The sequence below is a fragment of the Corvus cornix genome, chromosome 1A (assembly GCF_000738735.6).
Source record: "Corvus cornix cornix isolate S_Up_H32 chromosome 1A, ASM73873v5, whole genome shotgun sequence".
In the NCBI taxonomy this organism is placed as follows: Eukaryota; Metazoa; Chordata; class Aves; order Passeriformes; family Corvidae; genus Corvus; species Corvus cornix.
Window position 1 is genome coordinate 37,546,877 of NC_047057.1, and position 24,278 is coordinate 37,571,154.

Here is a 24,278-nt window from a genome sequence, read left to right on the forward strand (position 1 = left end):
TCCTCAATTTGCACTTTACATTTCAATTGTTTTGCTGGGGTAAGGAATTTCACCACTGACTATTAGCTTTACTTTGACAAGCCTCTCTTATTTTAACATACAGAGCCCCAGAAATTTAGCTAGGAGCCATTTTGATGTAAGGGTAAGACCAGGTTACTGGTCTGTATGACCCTGTAATTCTTACAGGCTTTTGAGAAAAAAAACCCTCTTCCACAGGATGTGATTTCTAAACTTCTGGTCATTGCTAGTCTAATTGACCCTAAGTTATGCACAACATTTTTTAAATCCTTACCTAAATCTGGACCTACAGCTACAGCTGAGGCTGCAGCAGGAGCACATGGAGCAGAAAGCACGTATTATATCTCTCTTGCAGAAAATACTCTTCTCAGTATATCCCTCCTCTCAGTGCTTGCTTATACTAAGCATTAAAGATCACAATTCTCTATATGCAGCTGAACTTGACTATTTAGAAAGGGAGTAATTTCACCAGCTAACCTAGACAGAAAACTGAGGCATTACTTCGGGAGAAATGAGGAAGGTGATGTCTGCCATTTGTCTTCAGTTACAGGAAGAAATAAGTTGTGTCCTAAATTAAAGCAGGAATTGAAGCCCTCTTGCATTGCAACTACAAACAAAGTTGAAAGAATATTCCGGCAAGAGCTTCTGAGTTAAAATACAGAAGATAGAAGAGATCCAGGTCATGTGAGAACCAAAGAACTGAAAGATTAATAGAGGAAGTAAAACCATGTCCATGTCTCCCAAAGATGTTTTCTGATATCCATGGCAGAATGGTGAATTTGACAGAAATATATTTATGTCTGCCAGGCACATATCCAGCTATAGGAAAAAATTCTGTTTGCATATGAAAACTCTGTTTTCAGTAAGAAAGCTATGGAAAATAATTTCTAACGTATATAAGCTCTTCTGTAAACAATACAAAATCATTATGCAGGGTACCTTTACCCTGTGTATCAAGAGGCACATCTTTTACGACATTTTTTTATTGCTATATTTGTGATATAACTGTTTTGCAGTGTTATTTAAACTCAAATAATTTAACTTTCCTTCTGTTTTATGTTTAGAAGTTTGGGGGTTGGGATTTTTTGGCATTTGGAAGCAAGACAACTGGAGAGCATTTTCTGTGCCATCTGAGGTCAAAAGTAACAGCATGGAGTCAGAGAGGGCCATTCAGCAGGCAATTTGTATCCCCAGTTGGGCATCCCTTCTGTTGAATGCAGCTGGTATAAAACATACAGGGTCTGGGGCTAATAGAAACAGCAGAATTAGGAAAGTGAATTTTCTAGAAAAGCTTAAAGTATAGAAAAAGTTGAGCATGCTGTTAAACAAGTCATGAGTTTCGTTCAGGGGACTGCAGAGCTTTTCCGTTTTTCAGTGTCATATTGCAGTTCCTAATACAAGAGGAAATAGATGTTTAAACCACTTTTTCCTCTGAATAGGCTGTTTTTAGTACACTTCTATACTTCTAGACAATATACTTCTAATATATGGCCCATTTCTGACCATATAGATTGTTTTGCAGCCATCGTGTGATAAAAAAAAAAAAAGTTGAAAAATTCAGCTACATGTGAAAATGAGACTTGGAAAAAATGGTGCTCCTTTACCAGTACTAAAGTTGTGCTCTCTTCTTTGAGTAACTCCAACTTTAGAGGAGGTATTTGAAAATTAGTAGTGAATTAATCATAGATATGTCCTTCACCATTCTATAGAAACATCTCCACTTTGGGCCATTTTGGAAGCCTCAGCTGTTCTGTGCAGTGCCTTCTCCATTAACAGCCAAAAATAAGGGTGCTGGAGACTCCCTCTTCACTGAGGAAACCCATTTCAGAACTTGCTCAAGCTATTAGATCTTGGAAAAACCACATTTTCCCAGATGCTGCAGGGATGCCATGCATTTTAGCAGTTCTGTTTTCTGAGCACATCGCTGTGCGCTCCTGCACACCTCACACCTTTGCAGGCAGCCAGGTCCTGCCTTCCCCAACAGGGCACAATGATCCCAGCTATGCAGAGATCCAAGTGCAAGGTCAGGCTTTCATTGTGCCTCTGCTCCAAGGTGGTGTCAGTGCTGGAAATTGAGGAGGGAACCTTCCTCTCCTTTGCTCTCAGTAACTCCCCACGCGCTAATTAATGATGAAGTCCACAGAGCTAATACATTAGTTTGCCTTTGCAAGTTTGTCATTGTTTGGTCATTCACTTACATACACATATATTAGCTGAGATAATTGACTGTATTTAAATACACAAGCCAAGATACTGCACTTTCAAATTACTGTATATCCTGAAATAAATTTACATTTAATCTCATGTCAATAATATCAACATACTTGTTTGTATCTCATGTTGAAGAAAACTACAACATAACTCATGTGTTGAAGTTTCATATATTAAAGGTATAGCTATGCAGTTTATTCTAAAGCTGAGAATCACCTTTTTATTCTTCACCATGCTTTTTTAGTCAAATGTTTTGCAACAAAGGGAAAAATAGACAGTTATTTAGATATTTTCTCTGCAAAACTACAAAAGCCATTGTAGATAATTCTTGCTAATAAGTAAACTTTCAAGATATTTCTCTGCTCTGGAATATCACTTCCTGCAGGACCAGAGGACTGGTTACTGTTTTTCTGTCAGACAGAGGCTCCTAAAACTGCTAGAGGCATAAGATTAAATGGTTGAGCCTAAGAAACAGAAAAATATTCTATTCATTTGCAAAACCTTTTACCAAATACCCCGGCAATCACGGAGTAGCCATTGGCAAAGAGGAGGTGGGAGCCTTGTGCATGCTGCTGTCTGTTTTGGTACCAGGGTCTGCCCATTGCACTGACAGAGTGGTTGAGCAGAGCTGGCTGGATCACCAGGTCTGATCTTCGTATTGGTGAAACAAAATTACTCCACACCATGGTGAAAAACGTTATGCTAACAAAACCATAGTTCTGACAATACTAACTGCATCTACATTAGAGGCCTCTGCTGGCACATCTCTGCTGGGTAAAAATTACACCTCTAACCCAATTAACCTTTCAGGGAGAAGTCTTGCAGCACAGAGACTGCTGAGATAACTCACTGCTCTGTGCCTTTCATGCACTGAAAGAAATAACCTCCAGGTTATCCACTCCAGGGATTGTCATTTCTGAAAGATGTCGGTCACCTGGGATCTTCACTCATGTATTTGTAATTCTAATTTTAAGACACTCAGCCGCTCTCTTGTCTCCGAGCTTTAAGAAAAGGCAGCCTCGGATGTCCCATTATGTTTTATTGTGTAAACTATGGTCAAAATCTATCCTTATTTATTTTCAGGAATATTTCAAGTTATGGTGGTATATTGGTAGGAATATTTCAAGTTATGATATTTGGAAAACTGGATTCCTGGACAACGTGGCTGTCAATTCCTGCCTTTTGGTCAGGCCTTTTAAATAATCTTTCTTATTTCTTAACACTAAGCTCTCACTAGGCTGCAAGCTGCTGTATGTTTTATGTCTCTTACTTTCTTAAATAGAAATGGCTAGCTGAAATGTCAGGCATTAATCAGAATGGGAAAATACCACACAGCTCAATAGGAGAGGTTTGTTGTTTCTTTTGTTCATTCTTTTACTCCTGCATCCAAACATGCCTCTGGTAGCTAATTCCCTCACCTCATGAGGTAGTTTCAGCTGCAGTTGTGGTGACCAGCACTGATGAACATTTGTGACAAATAGAGAGCTGCAAGGCTTGACCAGCTGATAGACTGGAAGATGAAGGTTTTTTGAAGCCCCATAGGTATCACGGGAGCCACTAACTGCAAGCTATCTTTCCCTAAACCTGTGACTTGCAAAGTGTTCTTCCTCTGGAAAGAATAATTCCACATTTTTACTTCAGAAGGGGCTCATTTTCTTTAAGGCAATCATCTGAAGACTTTTTTCTCCCTACTTCTCCCCTTTCTTGGGAGCTGAAGCACATATAGTGTTAGACTGCAACAACAGAGCAAATAAGGGGTTTCCCTGTGCTCTGCGGCAGACATTTTTCAGAACTGGAATAACTTAGAAGCTTCATTCCCCACCAGCAGAAACTTGTGGAATATATTCTGTAGGGGTGAAAACCCATCCTTTGGGTGGTAGATGCTGAATCAGCTGCAGGACCTGATGCTGCTGGAGCAGAGAGAGGGCTTGTGGTGAGAAATGGCTCACCGAGGAGTGGGACAGAGGAGAGCAGCATGTGAGGGGTGAAGGTGAGGACAGATAGGGCAGAATGAAGTGGTGGCAATGGCTGCTAAGCTCTGTCCACCCACTCAGGTGAAAGTCTGTATGTGCCTGTGAGTGGCAGCTGTTAGCACAGCTCTCTCCACAGTTGGGCTCCAGTTGGATCCAGCCTCCAGGCTTGCCAGGGTGTCCTGCAGGCCAAGCTCACTTCTCGGGACAGGCAGGCTTGAGAGCGCTTCCGTTTATGAATAAGGGGCACAAAAAGGATGATCTGTGTCAGAACTGTTTGTTGTATTTTTTGAGTCTTTTAGTTGCAATTTAAAAATTGTGATCTGCGGGCTGGGGAGGGCTGGACTGGTTAGGAAGTTTTCAACCCCTCATGCATTTTATACACTTTTTTCCCTTTAGTCTGCCCTCACTGCTCACATTACAAGCTCTCAGAAGCCGGGGCTGCCTCTTTTCGTGTCTGTGTACAGCGCTCATTTATACACTTTTTTCCCTTTTGTCTGCCCTCACTGCTCACATTACAAGCTCTCAGAGGCCGGGGCTGCCTCTTTTCGTGTCTGTGTACAGCGCTCATTGCAACTGAGCCCTGTTGAGGCCTTTGGATCCTGCTGTTACGCCTATAATAATTCATAACGCCCAGGGCTACTCAGCAAACGCGTCGCTCCCTCATCCCCCGTGTCCCCTTGGATGCCCGTATCTCAGAGCACCCGCGGGAAACTTTTGGTTACAAAGGCACACCCAGCCGGCCGTGGGCGGCGGAGGCAGCGGCGCCCGGAGAGCACGGCCCCTTTAAATTCCAGCTGTGCGGCGGGGGGCCGCACCGCTGGCGGCGCGGCGCGGGGCTGGGGCCGGGGCCGCTGCCGGTGCGCGGCGGCGGAGAGCAGCCGGCGGCGGGGAGCGCGCAGCCCTGCGCCCGGGGAGGCAGCGGCTCCGGCGCCGCGGTCCCTCGCGGAGGCGGAGAGGATGAGGATGGCTTCTGGCTTTTTTTTTTGCCTCCTCGCGACGATTTCCATAGTAACCTGATCGAGCGGTGCAATTTCGGAAACTGGGGTGGCTTTATTATTATTTCCTCCCCCCCCATTTTTTTCCCCGCTTCATCCCACCGCTCCCCGAGGAGTGCCAGCCGACAGGTAAGGTGCCCCGACCCCGCCGGGGTGTTTCCGCGCCGCCGAACTTCCCAGGGCGACAGCGGCCAGGCGCGGGGTCCTGCCCGCGGGGCTCCGCTGTGCGCGGCCGTGGGCAGCAGCCCGGGGCCGGGGCCGCAGCCCGGCCGGCTGCCGCGGGGGGCCGCACGTCGGGGCGGGGTGCCGCGGTGCCGGGGAGCCCGGCGGGGGGTAACCTCCCGAGGAGACCGCCGAGCTCTTTTTACCCTCTTTGTTTGCTTGTTCCCGGAGAGGGTTTTATTCTTCCCTTTGTTTCTCCCTCCTTTTCTTCTCTTCCCCCTCCCCTTCATCGCTCCCCTGCCTGGTTTGTTTCCTTGATCATCTTTCCTCCCTCCTCCCTTTTGTGAGGGTGAGAAATCGCACGCACTTAACCTTAAAATCTGCGGCGAGCGAGGACACAGCCACCCGGCTGCCCGTTCCCGGCTCGGCCGGTACCTGCCGCATCTCCGCTCGTCCCCTGCCCCTGGCCGTGCCCCCCGCCCGGAGCGTCCCGCAGCCCTCTGCAGCCCTCCAGCTGGGGCGGGCAGGGGACAGCCCTCGCCGTCGCGTCGGAGAGGAGCGGGGCAGAGCAGCCCAAAGCATCCCCCAGCCGGGTGTCATGGTCTGGGTCCCCCGAGAGGGGAGAAAGCACATCGTGGAAACCTGTGAGCAGGTTAGTCTAGAAGCTTCTCCGTCCATGACCTGCTCTTTGCTCACCTGCCTGGGCCCGTCCGGAGAACTTGGGGATGGGGGATACATCTTGCCCCTGCCTCGGCATTGGGTTGGCAAGGGGGCTGATGGCCCCATGGGTCCTGAGCCACCCAGCCCTGCTCCACAGCCTTCTCTTGCAGCCATGCATTGTCTCCCCTTCCTGGGTGGGCAGCACGGGGAAGGCCCCAGCAGGTGTGGGTTAGGTGGTGAGGATCTACTCCAGTTGCGATCATACTCGGTTGGTAGTGCCATTGCTATGGCCAGGTGGTAGCTGTTCACCAAGCAGGTCTCTGGTAAAACTTATTGTTGCTTGCCATCTTCCCTAGCTCTCTGGGTTTCATCCTGAATTGGTGTTTCTGACTCTGACTATATATTTTTTTTTTTTTGGGGGGGGGGGCGAGTGGGCAAGAAAAGGGGACTATTTGTCATTTTTTACATCACTTTGCACTGAGCACAATGAATAAATTAGTCTGCTCAAGGCTTTTTGTTTCTGTCATAAGTGATCAATAATCATCTGGTGGTAAGATGATCTTATTACAGAAAAAGACAAAGTGCACGCTGAGAACAGCTGAAATACAAGGTCAGTAACTCTTGGGTTATCAACAGTAAACCTGCTTTGCATATTTGAAGATGACGTATTTCTTTCAAAGTAAAGGCAACTTCAAGCCTTTGACGAGCTTTATTTTCAATGTAAAACAGTCAACATAGAAAACAAGCCTTGTTTCAGAGTAGGCTACTCATCCTTAAACATCCCCGGACCTCATTTAAATCTTTCTCTTTAGGGAAGGTGGACGGGGATTGCAGTCCTCTTAGGTGAGAAGAGTTTTTGTAGCTCCCAATACAAAGGTTGGTTTGTTCCTAGTGCCCAGCAACTGCTACAAGCTTTCCAGACACAAAAGAAAGGCGTAGTCTGTGGCCTGAAGATCGTGCATGCTAAAAAGGCAGTCAGCTGGAGGGTATCACAGATCAACAACCAGCTCCGCCGCCGCCGCCTGGTAACTGGCTTCATTCCGGGAAATGTAACAGTTCAGCGAGACAAGTAATTTGTGCCGAGGGGCTGGTGGCTCAGAGAGGACGGCCCTAACCTTCGGGTCAAGCCTGGGGTATGAGGAGCCGGGGTTGCGAGAGAGAGAGCCTGGACAGGAGGAAGCACTGGGGGCAGGTGAGGCAACCTTTCCAGAGAAGGCATTGGATTACAGCACCGAAGCACGGGAATGAAATATGAAAAGGGAGCAGGGCAGATAATCGGCAGGGGAAGAGGTTATGCGGGGACTCAGAGCCTAACATAAAAAGCTTGAAGTAATGAGTTTAATCTACGAAATCTAGTTCTTAAATTGTATGTGCTTGCCAATTAGCTAACCATTCTGCTAATCAGAATGGAATTCAGATTGTATCTTGGTAAATGTATTGACTCTGAAGTGCTGCAAGGATAAAAAAAAAAATTCTTTCCTCTTTCCACTGTTGTGGGCTTTAAATATGAACAAAAATCAGATCTGAGAATTGAGGAACCTTTTAATACACTTACTTTTCTGAGTTCACATTCTATCTAGCCTAGACTACCACAGTTAAAATCAAAAACTCCTATGGTAATACGACTTCAGGGGGCCAAATTCAGAGCAGTTGTAAGGCTTTTTACTGTTGAATATTGCCATGCATTGTGAGGAGGGGTCACCATCAGTCACAGTATGGATTAGACTGCAGGAGATGTGAGGCTGTTACCTTGCAGGGAGAAAAGCACTTACAGTATATTGAGGGAACCAATAGACCTCTTGGGCTCCTCTAATAAACACTTAAACAGTGCATGTATATAAAAAAGAGTTGCAGCATAACCTTTATTCTCCTGTATTAAGGAATGTGTTCATGTGAGTATTAGTTTGTGTGTCATAACAGCTTTCAAAATGGCTGAATGATATTGATTCAACTAAAAATACTATGAGAGAATAGCTGAAATTAGTTTGAATTTCAGTTTAAGAGAATTGTAAAAATAATGCCAGTTTTACATTGCTGGACAGCTAGCTGCAGTAATTAATAGGAATTAACAGAATCCTTCATAAAGCTATTGTTTTGTCCAGATTTTACTGGTATGGATTTAGGAAAAGTAGACATGAGTCAATGCCAGAAATTGCCACCGAGATCAGCACCCTGGGCAAGAATATTTACAGATGTGTTTCAGTGTCTGGGAATGTTCGCTTTAGATGGCTGGCAGTACTGTGCTTTATACTGCAGAGGATCAAAAATTCATTATGTTTGATTGGTAACACAGGGATGTAATAATACAGAGTTTCTCATTTTCTTAGAGGAGTGTTATCTAATTTGTGCTAAATTTTGCAGTTATTCTCCACATTGAGATGGATTAGAGGTGTACAGCTGGGACATGTGTAGCTGGGTTTTTTAGCAGTGAATCTGACTTGCACTGATGCATATGCATTTTTTTGTACTAGCCTCCCGTGGTATTGCCTGCACGTGCTGATGAAATAATCTGCCTGAGAGCTGTTAGAATTTGTATGTAAGAAACTGGTTTGTTTATATGTAGATCAGTTATTACTGCAAAGATAAATGTATGCATGGAAAATTGTTACCACAGATGGATGCTGGCTTCTGAGAACTGGGTCTCTTTAAGATAAACTTCATGTGTCATGTCAGAGAAATAAGCAAGATGGGGGCAAAACCACTACTGTGTTTTTTATTACGTTTTCCTTATGCCAGTCAGTGTAATATACACTGCAAGGACCCGATGCTATGCTTGCCATGAAAAGACTTGGGATTTTGTCAGTGTTAAATCAGACCTTTACCCACATTCTCACTGTTTGCCTAACAATCATTAGAAGAAATACTGTGGTAAAATTTCCTTGCAGAAACATTTTGTAAAATATGTAATATGTATTGGTAATTGCGGTATGTTTTGCTTGTACTCTAATGTTTCTTTTCTACTCTTGAAAATGACTGCGTACAAATAGCCCCTCTTAGTTGTTTTTTTCCACTTTCCTATCTATATTTAGAATTGTATCTATTTAATTGAGTGACAAATGTTCTGTTAACCCAAAAAGGTCAGATAGGATAATGGCAGTGTGAGCTGTCCTCTCTTCTCAACTGGACATTAGCAGACCAGTATTTGAGTCCCATCTTTCAGCATTTCCAAGGCTCACCAATCCTTGTTCCATGTGCTTTCAGTCCTCTGGATTTGGACTACCTTGAGGCATCACAGAAACCCTGTGCAGGACAGAACATTTAAAAAGTTGCTCCTTCTTCTGACAGAGCTTCTTGGTCCTCACTAGCTTCTTGGAGCACTGGTTCACATGGTTGTCTGCATGCAAATGAGGTGTCCTCTGGGGACAGTGTTGGATGGTGCAAGCACTAATGCTCCCTTCTATGTAACTATATCAGGAAAGTGTATGCAAAAAAGGTTTTTTCCAGGGATTTGTGTGAAATGGAGCTAGTGGATCTTGATATCTGCTGAGCTTTGACTGTTAATTTTTGTGGATGGAGATGGTCAGGTCTCTCAGGAACGGGCTGATAAATGTCACTTACTGCAGGGACTGGTTCACAGTGTTTGTGTTTAAGTGGAGTCCAGGGAACTAAAGCTCCATAGAGCAAATGCATTCCACATCCAGACATGTACATCAGGAGACATATTTCAAATGAGACAGCAATGTCCTTCTAGACTAATTCCAAGAGACAGAAAGGAAATGTGAGCAAGAAAATAAGGTCGCGCCATTATGTCTACTGATGACTTTCAATCTCTGATGACTTTCTATCTCCAAACTTAATTTAAACAATGATAATTGTATTCTGTTACATCCCAATACAGTCATGACTGTTTGGTTTACTCGTACTGCAGCAGTGGGTGCTAAGCTCTAATTTGAAACAGAGGTGGTCCCAGTTGGTGCTTGGAGGGTAAGCCTCTGATGATACCTTTCAGATGGAAACACTCCAAATAATTGAGAAGTAACTGAAAGCTGGTGAAGTAATAGTGTTAGTAAAGAAAGTTAATATTTATACTGAGTCAGAAAAACATTTGCATAAAGTTAAAAAAAGCCTAAGCACTATTAAAAATTGTAAGAGAGAATGCTTGACTGAGAGCTGACAGAAATAGTAGCAGTTGTTGTTTCCCCAGATTTTAATCAATCTCCTGTCAGTGACAAATAGAAAACATGAATTTTTTTGGTTATTCAGAACCATGCTCATAGAGAAATAAAAGCTAATCCTGGAGTCCTTTTAAGTGGGATATCCTGCAGTGTTCTAAATAATTTGATTTGGAGGGAACATATATCAAATATGTTTACATTTCATAAAAACAACGGATATTTTTCATGTTAGATTTATTACATATGTACCTTCTTCTTTGTGGAAAATGTGCTGCTTCTCTCTGTGTTATTGACACTTTCATTAGCAAGATGATAGATGCTGCTTGAAACAAAGTGTTTTGCTGAAGACTAGTAGAATCACTGTTTTAGGTTTGGGAAGAAATATCGTCCATAAGGAAGAGCTACAATCTGTAAATGAAGCATTAATTAAGTTTACAGTTACAAATATGAAATTATGGTACAATTACCTTTTTCAGGAGTCATTATTGTATTAAGGGTTCTGTTTTGTTTATATTTGTCTTTTTTCACGGTGATGTCAGTTACCTCTTACAGTGAAATGTTACTTTTTGTCAAATGTGTATGTAACATCTAACTTTTAATGGCCAATTTGTTCACTTCCACCTTGTTTTTAAATAGATGTCCATGTCTGCCTTTGTTCTATAAAATGTCAAGTTAATGGGAAAACCAGTCCTAGGTGACATGGCAACTTGGAAGAGCATGTCAAAACCAAAATTGGTTTAATAGTTCATTATTAACAATTCTGTTTACTGCAGATGAATGGGTTTTATGGTAAAACTCCAGCTGGACTATAAAACTTTGATCTTTGGAGTATGTCCTAATGTGTTGTTATTAAGCTTTAAAAATCAATAACGCAGGGGAAGTACATTAAATTGGCAAAAGTTAAAATAACATTGACAAGCGGGCAGTTAAAAACTGTTGATGGAACAGCTGATGAATTTGCAGAAGAACCTAAGATGATAAGGGTTGTTATGATCTATTTAAAACCATTGCAAATTCATGCAGCATTGCTCTTCTGGAAGTAGCACATCCAAATATTCTTACAGAAAGTCTTGACTAACAACAAAGTTGATTAGTCATCCAAGCCACCAAAATAGTTAAAGCAAGAGTCACTATATCTTGGAAAAGACACTGGAGCACTGATGCAGTTATTTGAAGGCATTTCAGCGTGCATAAGGCACTGAGTTACATTATAAACTATTAGGCAATATGAGACTCCAGTAATATCACTGTTATTTAATTGTGAAGCTTTAGCTGCATGTCACAGATACAAACTCCTGTAGAGCTCATATATTTTGGGGCACGACTTCTTTAAGATATATCTAAGGAAAATGAACAATATCATTCTGAAGAATATAAGAAGGGTGTAACTTTGCATGTAGGAATCGCCTCAGTAAGACTGAGTAAAAGTGAAAGAAAGTGAAGTATGTCACATCTGCATTGATGCACAGGGCATTTTTAAAGGGCTTTTTTGGGGATGCAGGCTGCTTATTAAGAGAGAGGCAGACTCACCAGTTTTAAGGAAAAAAAACTAGGAGTGATTTAGTCTGGAGCAGTAACAAGTGAACTAGGCTGTTACTTTAGAGGGTCTGGGAGGAATTCGTTTATCTTCTGTGGCTAGAAAACACTGTTTATGGAACCTGTTGTCCTTTCTCTTGAGCATCAAAGCAGTCCAGTGGTTCTGTGTCACCATGGTGCAGAGGTAATCAAAGCAAACCTTCAGAGACTGTCACAACATTGTCATTTTGGCAGCGCATTGAAGATAATTTCAGCAAAGAGGTAAATAAGCTCTGCATTGATAAGTAGGTTTCAGTCTGGACAGCTGGGTAGAAATAAACAGTCCCAAGCGGTCAGATACCAGTTTAAAACCACCCTGCTGAGATTTTTGTTGTTAGCAGAATACAGTGCCCAGATGATGAATTACTTCTAAATAAGAGCAATGTCTGTTTAGCTTTTTTTCTCCCTCCCTCTGTCCAACACTAATACTCATAGAATCTGTGCTAAGACACATGGGGGAGAGGGATGTGATTTGAGACAGCCAGCACAGCTTCACCAAGGGCAAGTCCTGCCTGACCAACTGAGTGGCCTTCTGTGGTGGAGTGACTGCATCTGTGGGTGGGAGAAGGGCTACAGGTGTCATTCCTATGGACTTCTGTAAAGACTTTGATACAGTTGCTCAAAACATCCTACTCCCTAAAATTAAAGAGAGATGGATTTGATGAATTGTCTGTTAGTTGGATGAGGAATTGGCTGGATGGTCACATCCAGAGGGTAGTGGTCAGCAGCTTAATATCCAAATGGAGATCAGTGACAAGGAGTGACCCTCCAGGGTCTGTACTGGGACCAGTACAGGTTAATATCTTCATCAGTGACATAGACAGAGGGATTGAGTGCACCCTCAGCAAGTTTGCAGAGAGCACCAAGCTGAGTGGTGCAGTGGACACAACTGAGGGATGGGATGCTGTCCACAGGGACTGGACAAGCTGGAGGAATGAGCCCAAGGGCACCTCATGAGGTTCAGCAAGGCCAAGTGCAAGGTGCTGCACCTGGGCTAGGCAATCTCCAGCCACAATACAAGCTGAGGGATGGAGGAATTGAGAGCAGCCCTGCTAAGAAGGAATTGGGGTAGAGGAAAAGCTGGACATAACTAGAAACCCAGTCATATTCTGGGCTGCAACAAAAGCAGTGTGGCCAGCAGGTTGAGGGAGGTGATTCTGCCCCTGTACTCTGCTATGGTCAGACCCCCCATGGATTGCTGCATCCATCTCTGGAATCCCCAACATAAGAAGGACATGGAGCTGTTGGAGGGAGTCTACAGGAGGGCCATGAGGTAATCAGAGGGATGGAGCATCTCACATATGAAAACAGACTGAGAGACCTGGGGCTGTCAGACTGGAGAAGGCTCCAAAGGTATCTTATTGCAGCTTTTCAGTACTTAAAGTGGCCTACCAGAAAAATGGAAACAGACTTATTAGCAGGGTTTGTCTGACACAACAAGGAGTAATGACTTTAAACTAAAAGAGGGTAGATTTAGATTGGACGTAAGGAAGACATTTTTCACAATGAGTGTGGTAAACCCCCTAAGAGGTTGCTCAGAAGGGTGGTAGATTTCCCATCCCTGGAAAATGCTCAGCACATGCTGAACTGAAAAGGCAGTTTAGTTAGTTTTTAATAACTAGCTACAAGGAATTGAAAGAAAGGACTTCTATAACAAGTTACTGTAAGCATAGTACAAGAAGTGTACATGCTCATACATGTAACTAGTGCCTCACCACATTTTATTGATAAACAGATAAAGGCAAATGACAGTCTGCATCACTCAGCTATGTTTTGCTGGTAAATGGCAGTGTTGTGGGAGTCTTGAATGTGACAGTGGCGCTAAAAAAGATGGAAGTGAGAGTTTGAGCTTAATGTAGACGCACTATTAGTTTGGATGACAGTGTACTAATAACATTTAAATCCACATTTTCTGTAGTGCTTTTTAAATGATGTTTGTGTCCTTGTGATTATTTTGTTATCTGTAGCTGCTTATTTTCATGGAGTCAGTTTTTAAACACTGACTTTTCCACTGAGTCAGTTTTGACTAAAACTCTGTAATTTGTTTTTTGACAATTTTCTCTCATTTACAATAGGTTGGCTGTAAGATAATTTTCTGTGATCTCATCCACAGAGGAATCAGTTAAGAATTCTTGCTACTTACTAGCCCATTCCCTTGCCATTCATTTTGTATGCTTTGATAGAAAATTAAACTCAAATACCTTTGATTTATATTTTCATTTGGGGGGAATTTACAAATATCTCTTTTGTAAGAGAACTTTGTGGATCTATACCAAATCTTTTCCTTGCATAGCATATTGCAAATAGTTTGCATTACAGGTAAAACCCAAAGCCCCTTAAGTTATCTTGTGGATGTGAAGTAACCGATTTGGGGACAACTGGCGGACTAACTGGAAAGCACTATCATATCATGTGGTCATTTGGGGCATTTCCTTGGTTTATTTTCTCAATTTTTCTTTATTGTTTGTAATCTGCCTTAGAAAGGTAGGCAACCATACTGGTTACAAGACTGAATAACTGATGGCTTAAATGTTGAACACCAAAGTAGTTAACAGCTTTCAATCTGTGTAAAGTAAAATCAGTTTCCCTAGTTATTAAGAATCATTGCAAGAATTTGCTAGCATCAATGACATGATTAAAGACCAGATTAAGACCAGGTGTGGGTCCATGAAATTCCCAAGTGTACAAATTTACAAGCACTTTTTAAAGCATATATAATGGTATAGCTAAAGGCTGTTGTTGGCAATCTGCTCCTCCCTAGCTTACTCATCCTCTTCTCATGCTGATGAAAACTTCAGTGCAGTAACTTCATGGCACATAATTCAATGATGTTAAAATAGGATAATTTATTCCCTTCCCTCTCACATTTTATTTCTTTCTATTAAATAAATTTCAGGCTCAGAAGTAACAAGGGAGTTGAGTTCGTGACCTGAATATAGCTGAAATTTACCTGCAGATTGCTTCCAGTCCCATCACATGTTCCTTCCATTTTCAAACTGCTGTTCTCTCTAGTAATATCACATTAGTTTTTCATGCAGAGATTTTTAGGCTCTGAGTTCCAATAATTTTCATTTTATGATGATCAGTCAATGCATGCAAGTCAAAGCCTGATTTATTCCAGCCATTAGGTGGCAGAGATTCTTGGGTATTTGGACTGCAAGCACTACATTTTGCCAGAAGCAGATGCTTCTGATGTTCCAACACACATATTTTGTGATCTTCACACAGTCAGAGCCACAGAACTGCTATGTCCCTCCTTGAAGAATGAGAGGGATAAGTAAGATTTCCCTCAGGAGGGAGAGCGAGGTGGCCTCCAGAGATCAAACCCTTACAGAATGGCCTTAGACTGACATAACAATGGCCTCAGCATCATCTCTTAGCTCAATTTGTCTTGCGGGACCTGGACTACGTGGCAGTCTCTCTGTAGCCCCAATAGGAGAGTTACACATGACATAATACTAAATGAAGCTTGGTGTTAGGTTCCTTGTTCCTGCTGCTTCATTGTTGCACAGCACACAGGATTTCCAGTGTATGCCATCAAATACTGCATAGGTCAAGGTTAGCCTAAGGTTAACTCAGTTATGTAAAATGCATATGCACTGCTGGTAAAGTTAGCACTATAGATCCTCAAAATAATTTTTGGAAAATATGTGGCATATTTTGAGAAGAAAAAGGGAAAAAAAACAACAACCAAAAAAGCAATTTTGGAAACAGTGAGTAATGGAAAGTAAAAGAGGACCCAAGATGTTTGTTTCCATTTCTTTTTTAAGCCCACTTCCCCAAATTGCTGGATATCAGTGTGTGCTTGAAAAAATATAAATGCCCATTCCTAGCTGCACATAAGTGTATTAGTTCCTACATGTACCCATGCTGTTTCGGGGAGCAGACAGGACGTAGCCGGTCTGGAGCTGCTTGAGGCATAATATTCCTTCTACCCAGCCCTCTCATTCATGTCTCCTGTGAGATAAAATGACCTATAGTGTTAGATGACGTATACTACCACTTTCCACTTTGAGAGCCTGAAATAGATTTTCTATGTGTCTGACGTGAAAATCCTGACAGTGCTCTACAACCTTTTGCCTGAAGCATGCAGGAGAGCAAATAGCAGATATGGAGGCTCTGGAATTTAAGGCCGAAGAAATCTGTCTGCAGAGCACCAGAACATGCAACTGTCTTGCCACATGGCCTAAAAATGGCCTCCCCTGACACATTCCTGGAGTTGGCCAAAGTAATCATAAAATGTACATCTTCCTGCACATGTGCAGTGCCTTCCCGTGCAGGGTAATGCAGAGTAACTCCACAACAGAAGAATATTTAGCAATAAGGTTAACAGACTAAGTACAGTGGTGAAATAAGGCCAGAAGTTATAAGGAAACGTGTTTTGGACTTATATATTGTAGACTTATCTATGGTTTTGAATATGAGTTGTCATTTGAGAGTATTCACCATGAAGCTTGTCTGAAAATAGTCAGAGGTCAGATCTTTTGATACCTACCTGCTAAAATCAAAGACGTTTAGTGTAAGGTGCTACTCTTGTAAAGTAGTTATAAATTCATGTGGTCTTTTTATTCAGCAAAGCATGTGTTCAGTAGAGTGGAATTCAACCTAATGAGGAACTTGCAAACTCAGTCTCTCCAACGAGCCTTGATGTGCCAGAGGTCAGAGGTTCTCGTGACTGAGCTGTACAGGTGTTTAAATCTCACTGGTGTGATTTTTTTCCTCTTTTCTAACATAATCATTTAATGGAGTTTGAGAAATATTTTCTGAGTAAACAGTAGCCTTTGTTTTCACCACTGAAAGGACATCTTGGGAAGAATCTTTGTTCTGTAAATACAAGTAATGATGTTAGAGATTTGCTTAGAATCATGAAAACAGTTTAGGGAGAATTAAAAAAACATCAGTGTGAGAAATGAAAAAGATGTATTATACCAATAGGTTCATTCTACCTTGTAGGAAAGAACAGAGGAAAAAAAATCTAAGTTACCTTGTTACCCTTTCGGTACCTTTCCTTACTGATACGGAAATGCTTTTGAAATTTTTCAAATACTGCTCTATATTTTCTAGATAAGTAGAGAACATACAGGAACAATTTCTTCTTTCCTCTCTTTGCTTTTCTTTGTTTTTTTTCCAGTGAATATGATGGAAAACACATTCAGAGAGGGATTATTTTGTCCTGGTTCTACCCTAGCCCAATATTTTTTTTTTCACTGAAGATTTCTGACAACCCTTTAGATAGCAATTTTAATTAACAGCCAAATTATTAAGAACATACCCACTCAGAGAAGCATTCTAAACAGCACAATTGTAAAGGTTAATTGTTCAGATATAATTACAGCCATACTCTATCCTTAAAAGTGTTGGTGAATTTCTACAGTCACATTATTTAAATCATTTAAATCTATCTTGGACTAATGCCATTATCTCTAAAATCAAAATCTGCTCCATGGACCTTGGTTATTCTCTTGTTTATGATATTTTTGTTGTAGTATGATGTCAGTGTCTTCAAGGTAATAGTGAAACTGGTCTTCTCATCTTTAAACAAACAAACAAAACCCAGGGAAACACTTTAGAGGAGAAATGAAACAATTGCTTCTCTCTAGTGGTCATTACCTTCAGACTTTAGAACAGAAGGCAAACCCTGTTTTCTGTGCAGCAGTTTTCTGAAGATTAGCTGCAAAATACCTACTACTTTTCAGTTGTGTGAATCAGTGAGACACAAGGCAGGAATAGTTGGAGGGGTGTTGAAAGACAGGGAGGAGGTGATGGTGTTAATGGAAAAGAAGTGGGTGGTAAATGCACATTAAAGACCCTGGGATATTAACCTTTGACTTGCACATGTTGTTTATTTCATTCTTGATTAATGTTTTTAAAATTTAGAAGGAAAGGCACCTTTTGGCCTTTTAAACAATGCACACCTTCAGTAAAACACTTCTCTTTGTTTTGTTTTTTTATTGGAAAGGGGAAATATTAAATGATGCTATTCAGGCTCCCAGCCATTTGACTGCATTTATATAGCAATAGTTGATGGCCTCTTATTTGGAGCCTGTGTGGTTTCATTGGGAGTGCAACACATGCTGCATTCATCCAGAGGATTAACTGAATTCTCTGAATTAGGAGGGTGACCTTGTCGAGCACAATGTGTTTGGAGACGTGAGGTATTGGTTCTCCTTGCTTTTTAGGGAATTTTGGGGTTTGGGCTTTTCTTTCTTTTTTTACTTTTTTTTTTTTTAAACCCTGAAATTTTTGGGCTAGCTTATCCATGTTCCCTTTCCCATTTGTTTTTGGGTGAGTACTGACAGTATTCTTAATGTGACAAGATGTCACTGTCTTCCAGATACTAGTGAAACCAGTGTTTTATCCTTAAAAAACCAAACAATGAGTATTAGACAAAATTCTGCCTCTGCCACACCTGTAGGCTCCTGCTGCATCCCAGTGGAAACCACTTGCAAGAATCCAGTTTGGCTTATAAACCTTCAGTCATGCACTGAGACAGGCTAGCTCTAGGATGGACGAATTGGGCTCAGTACTGCTCTGCTGACAGTCTTATTTTATTTCAAATTTTAACTCACAGTAGTAAGTAAATTGTCATCTTTGTATGTGACCTTGTCATAATTCCAGAGCAGAATCAGTGTGATCAGTGCAATTATTTGATATTGGTATTTTACATGAGACCCTTAAAAAAAAATCAAATTCCCACTTTCAGGGTGAGATATCAAATAACAGATTTTTAAAGGTTGTTTAAGGTCTTTGGGTGCCAGGTTCTCATTGACTTGTACAGGTCTCTGCTGTAGCTGGGAGATTCTAACCCCAAAGGTCTTGAAGGCAAAATTATCCCCATTTTCATCCAATCCTTAATCCAATTTTCTTTTAGCAATACGGCATAGCAATATATAGATATTGTTTTTTCTATAGATGTTTCTCCTTGCATTACATGACTGAAATGTCCCCTACAAATTCACCTACAATGAGCTCTGGGTTGAAAAATCAGCAGAATGAAATGGTTTTTAGTGTTGTAGACTTTAGTCTGTTTGCATAGATGCAGTTTTATTTCTGTAAACATTAGATATTCATATCTGTTATTTATGTAAATTTCTCTGTCTGCTATAGATTTGCAATCTTTGCATATTCTCTATTGAACTTTGATTATGCAGTTTGTAAAACATAGACAAGAATTTAAAGCCAGTTCCTGGTGATGATGAAGCATTTTCTTGCTTCTCAGAAGTATACTTAATCTTTTAATTTTATCAGAGGTGGAATTTAAATAAATACATCTGGAAAGCTATCTGAATGAGAGTGTTTTTGTTTCTTAAGGACCTTTCAGTAATTGTAATATGACTGAAAAGAGCTGCTATGTGTGGTGTTTGAACTGCTGATTGCTGCCAAAGGTTACTGGAGTGAAGACAAATGAATCCTTCAAGGCAATTAAAAGTAATATAATTGATGAAACAGAAGCTGCTAATCTCTTCCAGTTTCATATAACTTAAGATTTAGGGCATCATGCCAAAGACATAAGATGCAGAGGTGAAAGCCACTGCTAAAAGTTGCGTACAAATGGTGTGTCTTTTGGGGAGGAAGGAGCACCAGGAGCATGTCACACTAATGCTCTGCACATTCTGGTGGCTCCCTATTCAATTCAGAATACACTTTGAGGTCCTGATCCTTCTGTTCTTAATGGACTAGGGCCTGTCTTGGCCTTTCCATTTTCAGCCGGAATGCACAGGTTTAACAAAATGCTGCTGTGATTATAGCCTGGTGTGAAGCTGGGAGCCGGAGGCTGAGAATACTTCAAGCATGGCTTGAGAGACCAGCAAAGGTGAGAGTGAGTGTGGGCCTGCTTATGGCATGTGTTAAGACCAGAATTTTCCCTATAAATCTTCCCTCAGCAGAGAGATTCAAATTAGTTTAATTCTCATAATGGGAAAGAAGTGAAAAGAGGAAAAGGGTGAAGTGGTAGGATAGAAAAAAAGTCAATAAAAAAAGCCAGGGGAATGTAATAAACATGTGCTTTTCTGGAAAGCGGGCTGATTTAAAAAAAACCAAAACTTTCTGCTATTAATTAAAATAATATGCATCCGAACAATCTTAAAATAGACATCTTTCCTGCCTTTCTTTAAAAAATAAAAAAAGGAAAAATAGAAACCATCTCTGATTTTTATCAATTTTGGTTTTTTTTTTTTATTTTAAGGTGAGACTTGTGTGTTGTCTCAGGTTCAAATATCAGGTTTCCGTGCTCTCACAAAAATGCATATAAACTACTGGGTAGTTAAAGGGTCATCACTTTAGGTCTGCTAAGAGGAGTGTGATTTCTGTGTTAGCAAAGAAAGCTTTAAGAGGAAAGAACAGCTGAACCCAGAGGTAGGAGCATTCCATTGGCAGAAACTGTTGCTGCCCAAAGCAGGTCAGCTGAACTTTAAATATATAGAATTTTTAGCTTACTGTACCATAACCAGAGCTTGGTTTTCTAGTATTTCGTACTATGCTTCTACTTTATATTTACACATAGTCAAAAAAATCACCAAGTTAGGTAAGCCCATGTAATTGGTAAATGTCCATGTAAATCAATCTTAGCTCCTGTAGTTTTGTTGCTGTAGAAGGAACTCAGCAAAAGATGTTGGATAGAGCTGCCCCAACTGCCTCACTCCCAGTGCCAGGTCAGTGTACATCAACCACTTTGAGCTTCTTAAATATTACGTATTTTCACACTCAAAGAAGCAGGCTTACAGAGCAAAGCAGGATTTTTTCCTCTAAAATCCAGCACATTTTTATGATAGCTACTCTATGAGGGAATTAATGCTGTGAGAAGCAGGTATTTTTACTGCTGTACATTTGTGCAGTGTGTGCTTCTCCTGTAACATAGGGGTTCAGGGATTCTAAAATGTCTTTAGTTATATCAACTGTGGTTTTTGAGGTTTCCCAAGATAATATTAAGTGAAAAAGCTCACATGGTGTCCATCTTTATAATGATCTCTTCTCTTATCCATTTTCTTTAAGGAATTTCTCTAGACGCACAAATAGGTCAAGGCCAATACATCATATTTAAAAATAGGCCTCAAAGCAGAAGTTTGCAAAATGCCTTTCATCCTCATCCTTCTCCAATGTGACCATCACTCATAATCTTTTCTCTACTGAGGACATCTCACATTGTGGGGTTATATGCTGCACCTTTAGCCTCTGATCCTCAGGTAGTGATCCTTACTCAAGCACTGTGGTGCCAAATTGGTACTTGTTAGCCATTGCCACCACTGGAAGATCTTGTCTCTGAACAGCTGCAGGACTGAGTACCTGAGCCCTTCAGAGAAGAACGGGTACCACCCTGCAGCAAGGCTCTTGCAGTGTCACTGGGGCTACAGTGGGTGACAGTTCAGGGCGGTGTCACATGGAGCTGTGATGAGAGTGCAGGTTTTCTGTACAGCCTATGTCAGCAGTGCTCCCCGCTCTCTTCTCTTGCTATCTGCTCCTTGGGACATCCTTGTGTGCTGCACCTCACTTTCATGTATGGAATGGGAAGTTAATTTTCCAGTGCCAGGCAGTTGCAGTGATTATGGGCAATATAACTGTTTCTGAAGGCAATCTTCCTAGAAACCTGCCTGGAAAGATGTGCAAGTGCTCTTGGCCAAGGTCAAACAAGGTCCACTTTTTCCTCTCATTGTAGCTCTCTGTGTGGCAGTGGCAAAAGTAGGGGTCAAAGCAGCGAGGCATTATGAAGAAAATACTTTTTACTTAATGCATGCTGAGCTAAATGCTGGAAGCTGTTGTCTGTGATTACACCTGGAGCAAAGGGGTTGCATCAGGTGCCCACAGCAATGCTGTGTCCCAGGGAACCCAGCATCCAAACTCTCACACAGATACCAAAGTAACAATGATGAAATAAGTAGTTGGAGAGAAGGTTATGGGGCAAAGGGAGAGAGGTTAAGCTGGGACACAGGAAGAGAGTGAAACAGTCTTCTGCTGGCAGAGGATAGACTGGACCAACTATTCATTGTGTAAGGCAATGAGACAAAAGACTTGATAGAATGAATGGTGTCTATTTTTAGTAGAAAGAAAATGGCTTCTGCATCTTTTACATAAGCAGGGGAGTGCTATACATCTTTGTTTAAAATGAGGGATTCAATCTACCTATTGAGTTCAGCCAAAATGTCAGTAGGTTTAATGGATATCTTTAGAGATAGACAGTGACTTGGAGATGTCATGCCTGTGTACTTTCTACCATATCCAGTAATGTCCTGGCAGTTGCAGCAGGTTCTTCTGCGAACTCTGAGGATCGTGGGGAGGCCATGAGAGATCCAGGGAAGGGTGTCAATTCCCTGCCTGTGTCATGCAAGTCCTGGACTGCACTTTGGGACAGCAACACTAGGTCTCACTTGCAGTGATGTGGTGGGGCAAGGCAGGGGGCAGATCCCCAGCCAATCTGGATTTCAGTCTCAGAGGTGACAGTGGCGGCTGTGTGCACCAAAGTTGTTATCTTGTTACCATAACAACGTGGCACATCCTCTGCAGTCCAGGCACTCCGTGCCTAGTGTGCAATGCTCAGCAGTTGCTCTAACAAGATCCACTTTTATTTTATTCTTGTATTATCTATTGTTTGGGATAGAGAAGGAACACAGCCATTGGGTTTTCTGATGCGTCTTGTCAGCTTGTCCTAAAACTCCCGGGTACAAGGGAACGGAATGCCCAGATGGCACTGTTTTGCATTCCTATTTTGAAGATTTGGAAAATAAGTGCATGGCATGTGTATATGCATGGACAGAAAACACATACAAAAACCAATCTGACATATCTTGGAGTTGAATGTCCCAGTTATTCATTTTTTGGACTTCACTCCTTGTTAGTAATAGAAAATATTGCTGGGGTTTTAGTAGTGTGGTGTCTCCATAGTATGAAGTGACTGAAAGTTGGTGTGCTCTATCAGTAATGTGACATGAATTGTTAGTGCAGACCATTCTTCACTTTAAACCCCCCAATTTTTTGTTAAAGGGTCAGGAATAACATGTAAACAATACCTTTTATTCTCTGTGCTAGGTCTGTTCTCTCTTATTCTGCAGACATTGAAGAATCATGGCACAGGAAAATGTGAAAGAAGACATCATTCCTGTTGCATGACATCCCTAGCATTCAGGAGGACTTCTGTGTGCCTAATGTTTCATACAGGCACAGTACTTTAGCATTTAGTTAAACTCTGTTATTTTACTTACTACCTCACTATTTGGTAGTACTGAAAGTAATTTCTATGGGACCTGACTTTCACCCTAACTCTCAAAAAGACCAAAACCTTTTTATAAGGTCACTCCAATCATCTTTTAACATCTTGTCTTAAAATGCTCTGAGGGTTATTGCAAAGCAAGAGTAATAAAAGATTTCTTTTTAAAATAATGAGAAATGCATATTATGATTTTATTACACTTTTCTCAGCTGGCTGGGTAAAATATTTTCCTGTTGACATTTCTGAAAGAGGCAAGAAAATTCTTGTTCAAGAGCAAGTTTGTATGCAATGAGAAGCTGGAATAGCAACAACAATCTTCGTAAATCCTAATGAAAACCATAATCCAGAGGAATAAATCTGCTTCATAACACTAAAGCATTATAACTGCCACCTACTCTTTCAAACCCACAGACCAGCAGCTCCAAAGTACCAACTCCCTGTTTAGATATACCAGAGTCAAGAAATTTTCTCTCTCTGTGTATACATGTATCACGCACTTAGGATTCCTAACTCAAGCATCAATGTCAGAAATTTAACCACAATGCCTTGAGGGCAGATGATCAGCATTATTACTTTACTGTTCAGCTGAATCAGTGCTCCCTCCAGTTGGTTTCTTCATTCAGCATGCTTTCCTGTGTGCCATTAAGCTAAACCCGGCTCACATCCTCACAAATAAAAATAATTCCCTTTAAATATTTTGAAGAAATTTTTTGAAGGACCCACCTTGAGTAACTGGATGCAGTAACTCCTGCAATATATTTTAGGTATTCAGTATTTTCTGACTTTGAGACAATAGTTCTCATATTTACAGCCCTGGTGGATTAGCAATGGGATGTTTGCTACATCATGTTGCACTTGTCAAATGCTGCCTCTATTATTAGCAGGAATCACTGCACAATATAGTAATTTGAGGTCAACAACAACAACGTACGTATTTTCCATAATAGGAAACCTCTTTCTCCTGTGTGACCAAATTACAGTCTGCTAAAATCAACAGACAATAAACTAGTTAAGCTTTGAAGACTTCTAGAGTGATTCTGTGCCTAAGCAGTCCAAGAGTTAGGTGCTCATTTTCCAGTTTCCAAAATACTAACTTCATCTTTTTTCAGTCACATAGTAATTAATTAATTGTACCAGAATAGACTTTTGAAAATTAAAACTATGTTATCATGAGGTATTTTAGTATTTAGTAGTTTGAGCATTGAATGAAATGTATGTATCAAATCTTTGTTTTCTGATAAGAACGGGACAAAGGTGATGCACTTGAAAATACAGTGCTTAATTTCTTCAATGTTTATGTAATTGTTTCTTGATTTTGGGCAGCTATTCCAGGCTACTACTGGCAATGAGAGTCATGCTAGATGAAAAA

General features: G+C 41.3%; 2 protein-coding genes across 3 annotated transcripts in view; one reads left to right on the forward strand and one right to left on the reverse strand.

Moving 5' to 3' along the window:
* Positions 1-4,920: 4,920 nt before the first annotated feature.
* On the reverse strand, positions 4,921-5,649 carry LOC120411907 (basic proline-rich protein-like). The gene has a single exon (XM_039571079.1). It carries the CDS (start codon positions 5,647-5,649, stop codon positions 4,921-4,923), a length of 729 nt encoding a protein of 242 aa, XP_039427013.1.
* The window catches only part of NAV3 (neuron navigator 3), a 526,195-nt gene continuing 507,001 nt past the window's right edge, over positions 5,085-24,278 (forward strand). The window contains exon 1 of one of the 2 annotated variants that reach the window (XM_039570170.1): positions 5,085-5,326. The gene's annotated coding sequence lies outside the window, so the exon portion shown is untranslated. Of the gene's footprint in view, positions 5,327-7,028; positions 7,212-24,278 lie in introns of those variants that run through there. The other variant, XM_010413726.4, reaches the window with a different exon arrangement.